Raw genomic sequence first — 10,154 nt, forward strand, 5'->3', positions numbered from 1 at the left:
GTGCCAAATAAGCAGGATGTTCCTGTGCCGGTTTAGAAACAAACTTACTTTCATAGATCGTATCAGTGCATCGGTCTCACGGCACGAAGCGTCTGAGTGACATCTTGCTTTGATTTCTGGAGTTCAATGCTAACAGATTTGAAGGACGTGAGACCTCTGAGCAGCACGGTCCCCCCAGTTAGAACATGAACCTGGAAGAATGTACCTACTTCACACACAAAACAGTTTTATTTTGCAAAGCCAAAACCATGTTTTAAAAATACAGACTTTGAATCCTAAGATATCACTTTGAATTTCATATAGAGGCATAGTTACAGCTTACAGGAACACAAAAAGTCTCAAATAACACATTTGTCAGAATTAAACATGTCAGTATCCTTCTAATACGTTTGTAATATATGTTGATACTGTTCCACTTATGTTCATATATTTACACAGCACTTTCAAAATCTGAGTTCTATGAACTTTCTATGATGGTGAAGACAGTTGTTAAAATCTGATTCTATAATTAACTTTAGACTTGAGATAAAACCACTGAAAACCAGCCTCAGAAGCCAACAGGAGTCTACCTACCCACTAGCTCATTTGAAGCTCATAACCAGAGTCCTCGACCAGAAGACATCCTTCTTCATCTCCATTGTGGGAAAGGAACAAAAGCTCTTTCCATATTGTCGCAGTCAATTTCTCTTGTTCTTTTAAAAAATGTATTCTATTTATTAAAAAAAAAAATTTAAGACACCTAACACTTTAACTGCACTATAAACTCCAATTTCATTATGATTTGTTAAACAAATGTTTATTAAGCCCTTTCTGTGTGCTGAAGTATCCCGTCTTTATAGAACTCTCAATCTAATGGACTTTTTTTTTTTTTAATATTTTACAAGATAATTTAGGAGGCTACATGTGTTTTCTAAGGATCCAGGAGATCTTTTTTTTTTTTTTCTGCTGGGAAAGATTCACCCTGAGCTAACATCTATTGCTAATCTTCTCTCTCTTTTTCTTTTTCCTCCCCAAAGCCCCAGTCCATAGTTACATAGTTGTATATCCTAGTTGTAGGTCCTCTAGTTCTTCTGTGTGACCCACCACCACAGCATGGCTACTGACAGATGAGTGGTGTGGTTCTGTGCCCGGGAACCGAACCCGGGCTGCTGAAGCGGAGCTTGCCGAACTTTAACCACTACGCCATCAGGGCTGGCTCTCTAATGGACTATTAGAGGAGAGTTACCAATTACAAAGATCAGTTTCTCGGAGAAATAAAGGTGACACACTTTCCTAATGGCCCATTAGGACCTGACGTGCCTTATCCGCAGTGAACATTGTCACTAACACTTATCCAGCCACCTTTTCTGTCTTTTCCTGCAGTTTCCTGAGCTTGTTTTCTTCTGCCTTTTTACAATCTCTTGCTCATTGAGTGTATCATGAGGAAATGAGGCCAAGGGCAAGCCTGTTGATTGTGCTGTTTATAACAGCAACAGTAAACATTTCGATAGATAACATGAGTTGTGTGAGGGCTTTCATTTGTTTTCTTTCTGTTTTGGTTTTCCAGACCATGTGATTTTTTTGCTACGGTAAGAAGAAACTGTGGCCTAGGAGTGCTGCGTGAATATTTCTGGAAATGTTCATGTTGGTCAACAATTTGCTTTAATCCAGCATTTACCAAAGTCTGTTTTTGTGGAGTGCCAGCTGTGAGGTCTTCTGGAGTCATAGAGAGCTCTTGGTCCCGTAAACTGGGGAGATGCAACATATCAGAGCCCACCCACCACCCCGTGTAGAGACTTATGGGGACCAAGATCACGTTCGGTCCTGATCCCTAAGGAAAGACACTGGCCTCCTTTCGTTTAATTTCCGCATCTCCCATGCATTTTGGCATCATGGCTGTCAGCACATCCTCACCACGCTTCCGGGAATGTCACATAGTGAAGGATGACGCGTTATCGTTGTCCATCGTCTCGCTGTTCTGCCTGGAAATGAAGGTTTCCGAGTACAGTCTGGAACAGGAGAAGCCCTGTGATGTCTGCTTTCTTCTCACACACCACATGTCCTTCATGATCTTCAGAAAGTAGTTTCTAAACTTCTGACCGATAAATGCGTACAGCACAGGGTTGAGACAGCAGTGCAGGAAAGCCAAGACCTCGGTGATGTTCTTGGTGTAGCCGATCAGCTTTTCGCTGCTGCAGGAGCGGTTCATTTTACCCAAGTTCGCGGCAGTCACGAGAAGCACCACGTTATGAGGAATCTGGCAAGCCAGAAACACCAGAACCACTGCTATGATCACGCGGATGGCTTTGTGCCTTTTAGAATTCTGAGCTTGCACTAAGGTTTTGACAATAAACAGGTAGCAAAATATCATGAACACCAATGGGATGAAGAAACCGAAAAGGAGCTGAAGGCCCAGCATCAACAGCTTCCACTTGATGGGCTCGGAGATCCTGGGGTACCTGGGCTCACACACCTCGCTGCCTTGCACGTTGTACTTCTGATTGAACGTGAAAGTCCAGCCGGAGATCAGGACTGACACCGCCCACACAACAAAACAGATCACTTTACGGTGTGCTAACGTTCTGGACCGGAGCCAGAAGGACTTGGTTGCCTGGACGATGGCCACGTAGCGGTCTATGCTAATGCAGGTCAGGAGCAGCATCCCACAGTTAAAGTTGATGGTGTAGATACCCCTAATCAGTTTGCACATGGCGTTGCTGAACACCCATTCACCAGTAGCGTGATTCACTGACCAGAATGGGAGAGTCAGGACAAATAGTATGTCTGCAATGGCCATATTCAAGAGATAAACATCTGTCATCGACTTGGCTTTCTTATAAAAAGCAAAAGTGACCACCACCAAAATATTGCCCAGGAGGCCAGAGACACATATCAAGGAGTAAGCAATGGGCAAAAATAGCCCAGAGAATCTCCTGACCTCCTGCAAGGAACATAATGTATCATCCTCAGATGGGTAATCTGATGTATTAGGTGACCCAAAATAATCCTCACTTAAATCGTAGATGTTGCTGAAATTCATGAATTCCTGGAAAATGAATGAAGATAGAGTTAGCTCGAGTGCAATGTTCAAGTAGCCACAATTGACTGAAATTATACTCCCAGCCAAAACAAAATAGATGCTCACCCCACTCATGGTGGTGCTGATCTGGGCAGGAAATCCCAGCCAGGTACGGAGGGTTCGACCCCTCTGGCTCACCAGTGGAGATAACAGGAGAGAAGTGAATCTAAGGAGAGAAAGCAAAGTACACTCTAGTTAAGACAAGAATTCTCAGAAAGCCAGAGAATGATGTTAATAGCATGCTATCCCATTTGAACACAAAGAGTACACAGAACGCTACTTTACATAAAAATATTTACTTAGAACAGATGTCAGCAACCTCTTTCTTTGAAGGGCCAGATAGCAAATATTTTAGGCTCTGCAGTTCATATAGTCTCTGTCCCAACTACCCAAATCTGCCCTTGGAGCTTGATAGTAGTCACAGCAGTGACACAGAGGAATGGGTTGACCAGACTTGAGTGGCCGTGGGCTGTAACTTGCTGATCCCTGATCTGTAAGATCAGGAAGGGTGATACTAGCAAAACCACAGATTTTGATCTGCACAGAAATCTTTGTGCAAAATTCAATTTAATTACATTCAACGAGATTCCACTGAACAAAATCTATAGAAGTGGAGTTGTGTCTAGAAAACATATAATTTATAGTCCTAGACTGCAAATAGTTTACAATGTATTTCAGCGATTTTCACCCATGTGGCCATGTGAGAATCTCTGGTATAATATTTTTTTTTAATAATTTTATTTATTTATTTATTTTCCCCCCAAAGCCCCAGTAGATAGTTGTATGTCATAGCTGCACATCCTTCTAGTTGCTGTACGTGGGACGCGGCCTCAGCATGGCGAGAGAAGTGGTGTGTCGGTGCGTCCCCGGGATCCAAACCCGGGCTGCCAGCAGCGGAGCACGCACACTTAACCACTAAGCCACGGGGCCAGCCCTCTGGTATAATTTTTTAAAGTTCGAATGTGTAGGTCCTTCTCAAGTTGGACTGAATATGACTCTCTGGCCTGGAAAGGCAGTAGGAACATGTGTATATTTCTTAACGGCCATGGATATTTCCAGTGTACACTCTAGTTTACAACCACCCACCTGCTGGGGCAGACACATCCTAGTCATCAGAAACCAGAGTGTGAGAAGGAAGGTTAAGGCTGGCATAGTGGGGAAAGGCTCCATGCACAGGCTGCTCTGGGTCCTTGGAGAGCAGGCAGGCTCTGTGCAAAGGGCTGGCAGTGAGGGTGACCTCCTGCAGGTGACCCATACAGCTCCAGCTGAAAAGGAACACTGAGCGTTGCATGTTTGTGAAACAATGTGACCGGCCCAGTTGGATCAGCTTGACTGTTATCAAACAACCTAGACTGAGCATATGATATCCCGGGAACACCAAGAGGGACAATGCATGGAGCCAGGCTCAAGAAATTCACCAGGAGACGAGTATAGGATGCAGCTGGTGTCTTAGAGTGCAAGACTCTGAAATCTATCATTTGAAACTGACTCAATCAGGAAGGGAAGAAGAATTCTTGGCTTTTCTCAGACTCACTCATTCTTTTTTTATCTGCTGTTGCTTATCATCCTGCCTTATTATCTGTTCCCCACCCAATCCCTGGCCTAGAATCCTTCCATGTTCAAGTTAAATGTGCAGTTGTTCTCTTCCTCTACCCTACCTGCTGCCACGTGGACTGACAAGGTCAGGAAGAGGGAGAAGCACCAGAAAGGCAGGCGTCAGATGCACAGGCAGGGAAGGCAAAACACCCCCAGTGATTCATCACACTCTGCCGAATCAGTCCTCACCCACAGAGTCAATGTTTGTACCCGACATTTGGGGGAGAAAGTCGATATAACACGGGCTCTCCCTGAAGGATTTTCAGAACACACTTCTGGTATCATCTGATTTCATGTTGTTGCTTACACAGTCAGGGATGGAGTGGCCTCCACCCCGTTCCTTCCCTGATGCCTGGAGCTGTCATTTGGAGAGTGAGTCTTCACTGCTCTCTGTCATGGCTCTGGACAGAAGACTGCAGGGGGCCTGGGTCACCTCTGCACTTTTGCAGTTGCCTGCAGGGGTAGACTTATGACTGCTTTATTGTGTGCCAAAGAAGCATAATTCAAAGCTCCCGTGTTGCAAAAGCATGTGAGGAGATAAATGTATCAATCAGATTATCAGATTAAACATATTGATCAAAACATGACTGCAAGACTTGTGATTCCAGCCACAATGGGTTAGCAGAGACCAAATGTACTCTATTGCATTAAACAACTGGAAAAATCTACAAAATATATTAAATAACAGAGTTCAGATGTTGGGCGATAGACATCGCAGCATTACCGTCTGTGATGGGAGAAGTGAGGTGAACAATGATCTGAGCATTGGAAGCTCCAGCTGTCACTGGAAGCAGTTTCCAAGCTGCAGAGCAGTGGGCAGAACCCAAACAGAGAACGGCAATCTCGCCAAGTTGAGGAGACATGGATGAGAGTTCAAAGAGCCTGGGCAGCTATAATTTGCAAGGCAAGATAAGAGAGAGAAGGAAGCTACATACAGAGAAGTTAGGAGACTGCAGAGAGTTGTCCTTCAGAGGGAGCAACACAAGACTGGATGAAGAAATGTCAGAAAAGAGTGGCAGAAAAATTCCCAGAGCTCTCCCAGGCTGGAAATAGTTCTCTCCACAGGCAGAGTGGTGACACCTTTCAAGTCACAGAGCACTGGATATCATCCTCAGAAGGGTACCACCTTAGGAGTCATGGAGCTAAAACAATCCTGCATTAAATGCTGCTCTGGACCCTCCATAACAAAGCTTGACAAAAGTCTCAAGTGATCCAACTGATTCCAATACTATAACTACATTCCCAGGACAAAGCCCAAAATTATTCAAAGAAATACAACAAAATCCAGCCCTTGACAATGTAAAATTTATAATGTCAGGTGTCCAAACAAAAATTTCTAGACTGCTATAGCTTGAATGATTGTGTCTCCCCAAAATACATACTCTGAATCCTAATCTCCAATGTAATGGTGTTTGGAGATGGGACTTCCTCTCATGAATGGGATTAGTGCCCTTATAAGAAGAAACATGAAAGAATGTGGAGAAAAGGGAACCTTCATATACTGCTGGTGGGAATGCAAACTTGTGCAGCCACTATGGAAAACAGTATGGAGATTTCTCAAAAAATTAGAAATACCATATGATCCAGCTATCCCACTATTGAGTATTTATCCAAAGATCTTAAAATAAACAATCCGAAGAGATTTATGCACCCTTATGTTCATTGCAGCATTATTCACAATAGCCAAGATGGGGAAGCAACCCAAATGTCCTTCAAATGATGAATGGATAAAGAAGATATGGTATATATATACAATGGAATACTACTCAGCCATAAAAAAGACAAAATCGTGTCATTTGCAACAACATGGATGGACCTTGAGGGTATGCTGTTAAATGAAAGAAGCCAGACAAAGACAAACGCCATATGATTTCACTCATATATGGAAGATAAACAAACACATGGATAAAGAGAACAGATTAGTGGTTACCAGAGGAGAATGGGCTGGGTTGGGGGGAGGGTGTGTGTGTGAAGGGGATAAAGGGGCACATATGTATGGTGACACATAAAAACTAGTCTATTGGTGGTCAGCATGAATCAGTCTATACAGAAACTGATAAATAACAATGTATATCTGAAATTGCACAATGTTATCAACCATTATGACCTCAACAAAATAATTGAAAAAGAAATCAAAAAAAAAAAAAAAAGAAGAAGAAGAAGATGCAGGAGACAGCTTTATTCCTCTCTCTCTGCTCTCTATCACATGAGGACATGGCAAGAAGAATGCAAACCAGGAAGCAGGCCCTCATCAGACACGAGATCTGCCGGCACCTTGATCTTGGACCTCCCAGCCTCCAGAAGTGTGAGAAATAAATGTTTGTTGTTTAAGCCACCCAGGCTATGGTAAATTGCTATAGCAGCTCAAACTGACTATGACACAGACAGTTAAAGGAACAGGAGAATATGACCCACAATCTACATGAAGAAACAGAAAAATGACAGAGATGATGGAATTGACAGGAAAAAAAAATGCTGTGATAGCTACTATAAATATATTCCATATGTTCAAGTAGTTGGAGGAATGCATAAACATGCTGAAGAAAAGAATGGGAGATATAAAGAGACCCAAATAAAGATTCTATAGATGAAATATACAATATGTACAATAAAAAATACACTGGTATTAACATAGATTAGACAGACAAGATAGATTAGACACTGTCCACATACAGAAAGCAATTGTGATTCTATGTTGTAGCAGCATACGGAACATTTGGAAATTGAAACCGAAAAAAAATTATAATAGCATCAAAAAACATGAAATGAAATACTTATGAATACATCTAATAAAATTTACACAAGATTTATAAGCTGAGAACTACAAAACATTGCTGAGAGAAATTAAGCTCTAAATGAATGGAGAGATATATCATGTTCAGGATTTAACAATTCAATATTGTTAAGATGTCAGTTCTCTCCAAATTGATCTATAAACACAACATAATCCAAATCAAAATTGTGGCAGAGTTTTTTGTAGAAATTGACAAGCTGATCCTAAAATTTATGTAGAAATTCAAGGGACTTAGAATAGCCAAAACAATTTTGAAAAAGAGAACAAAATTGTGGGACTCACACTACCTGATTTCAAGACTTACTGTGAAGCTACAGTAATCGTGACAGAGGACAGAGACATAATCAATGGAACAGAGTAGAGAGTTCAGAAATAGACTCACATGTAAATGATCGACTAATTCTTAACTAAAATGCCAAGGTAATTCAGTGGCGAAAAAACAGCATTTTAAAAAATGGTGCTGGAACAGCTGAATATTCATGTATAAAAAGTTGATCCTTATCCCTTATCTCACACCATAGACAAAAAAAAAAAAAAAACTCAAAATGAGTTATAGATCTAAATGTTAGACCTAAAAACATAAAATGTCTAGAAGGAAACATAGGAGAAAATCTTTGTGCTCTTGGGAATAGAAGAGATTTCTAATATAAATTGCAAACGGCATGAAGTGTAAAAAAATTGATAAATTGTAATTGATCAGAATTTAAAACTTCTGCTCTATGAAAGACACTTAAGAAAATGAAAAAAAATATTGAATGGGAAAAAAAATTTTGTAAACTTACGTCTGATCATGATTGTATCTCGAATATACAAAGAACTCTTACAACTCAATGTCAAGAACCCTTACAATTCAATGTCAACTCTTACAACTCAACATCAACACAGAACTCAATAAGAAACAGGCAACAAATTTTAAGTCAATTCAACAAAGAAAATACATGGATGGCAAACAAGCACAAGAAAAGATGCTCAACGTCCTTAATCAACAGGAAAATGCAAATTAAAACTGCAATAAGATATCATTTCACGTCCACTAGAATGGCTAAAGTAAAAGAGGCAGACAGGACAAGAAGTGTGGATGAAGACGAGGAGCCATTGGAGCTCTCATCCTTTAGCGGTGGGAGCACAAAATCATATAGCCCCTTTGAGAACACAATGTGACAATTTCTTATAAGTTAAACCCGTACTTACCAAATGAATCAGCAACTGACTCTTACGTATTCACCCAGGAGAAATGAAAATGAAAGATTCGTGCTTAAATATTCATAGCAGGTTTATTCTTAATAGTCCGAAACTGGAAGGAACCCAAACGTCTATCAGCTGATGAACAGATACGTAAATTGTACTACATCCATATAGTAGAGTACTGTTCAATAACAAGAATAAACTACTGATACGTGCTCTGAGATGTGTGAATCTCAAAAGCGTTTTATTGGGTAAAGAATCCAGACATACAAGCCCAGGTACTGCATTATTCCATTTATATGAAATTCTAGAAAAGGCAGAACAGTAGTGATGGAAATCAAATCAGTGATTGTCGTGGGTCATGGATGGGAAGAAGAGGCTGGAAAGGGGCACAGAGACCTTTTTGTGATGATGGAAGGAAAGGTTCCCTACCAGGATTGTGGTGGCAGTGTGCATTGGTCCGTTGAATTGGATACTTCAAATAGGTGACATTTATTGTATGTAAATTATACCTCAATAAAGCTAATTTAAAAATAACTGCACACAGTTCCATGTAAATGTTCTGGTACAGCAGATGCTACAGGTCAAAGTCCTCACCGGGGAGCGAGAAGGTTGTAGAAAGTTCATGGGGCGAGTAGGACTGCAGAGGACCCCTGAAGGAGGAAAAGGTACAGACTGGGGGAAGGAGTGGGGTACAGACAAATGGGAAGGGGGTTGGGAACAGCAGCAGGAGGATAAGGAAGGCATGAAAGTGGGGGGCACAGGAGAACCATGAGAAGATGCAATCAGGGAGCTGTGGGAGAGGTGTGTAATTACCTACCTGTCAGACCAGATGCTAGACCAAGAGGGTGTCAATATGGGTTCCTTAGTGAGAAGGGATTGGGGTGGGATAGGACATAATGACATTCATATCATATGAGGTGGCATTGACTATGATGAGAATGGCAGTGGCAGTTAGAAGGTTGTGAGGGATGGCCCAGCATACTCTGTACTCAATGCCCAGTGGGACCCTCATTAAAGGGAAATATTTTTCAACCCCACTGTGATATATAATGTTTTCTGAATTTAAATTTAATTGAGTTCAACAACTGTTTATGAAATCTCTACAGAGGACAGGGACTGAGGATGCAAAGATGAATCAGACAGAAGCTCCAAGAAGCTATCAGGTAAGCAAATCATTATAAACTGTGTAATACTTGCAGGAATAGTGGGATGTACAGAAAAAGAAGTGACTAGCTCTTGGTGAAGAGAAGCTCAGAGTCAGGAAAGGCTCTGTAGTGATGTCCCAGCTGGGCTGGGGGTGAGCCGGGTCCTCAGGCTGTGTTGGTAGACAGTACAAGTTTGGTCTGAATTATGTCTATTCGTGAGACATTGTTTTAATTTCTTTTGATTTACTCTTATTTCTGATTAGAATGGCAGAATAAATCACAATAAGCCAAAGTTTGTAAGTTCCATATCCCTCAGGGATAGTGTCATGTACCTGTTAGATATAAATAATATACAAATCTGGATAATGACGAA

At 41.3% G+C, this 10,154-nt stretch overlaps 1 protein-coding gene across 1 annotated transcript; it reads right to left on the bottom strand.

The window, feature by feature from the left end:
- Positions 1–209: 209 nt before the first annotated feature.
- CCR6 (C-C motif chemokine receptor 6) lies at positions 210–3,020 on the bottom strand. The gene has a single exon (XM_058534297.1). The coding sequence runs from the start codon at positions 3,017–3,019 to the stop codon at positions 1,910–1,912; it is 1,110 nt and encodes a 369-aa protein (XP_058390280.1). The 5' UTR covers position 3,020; the 3' UTR covers positions 210–1,909.
- Between the last annotated feature and the right edge of the window lie 7,134 nt (positions 3,021–10,154).

This window comes from Diceros bicornis, chromosome 39 (genome assembly GCF_020826845.1).
Source record: "Diceros bicornis minor isolate mBicDic1 chromosome 39, mDicBic1.mat.cur, whole genome shotgun sequence".
Taxonomy (NCBI): domain Eukaryota; kingdom Metazoa; phylum Chordata; class Mammalia; order Perissodactyla; family Rhinocerotidae; genus Diceros; species Diceros bicornis.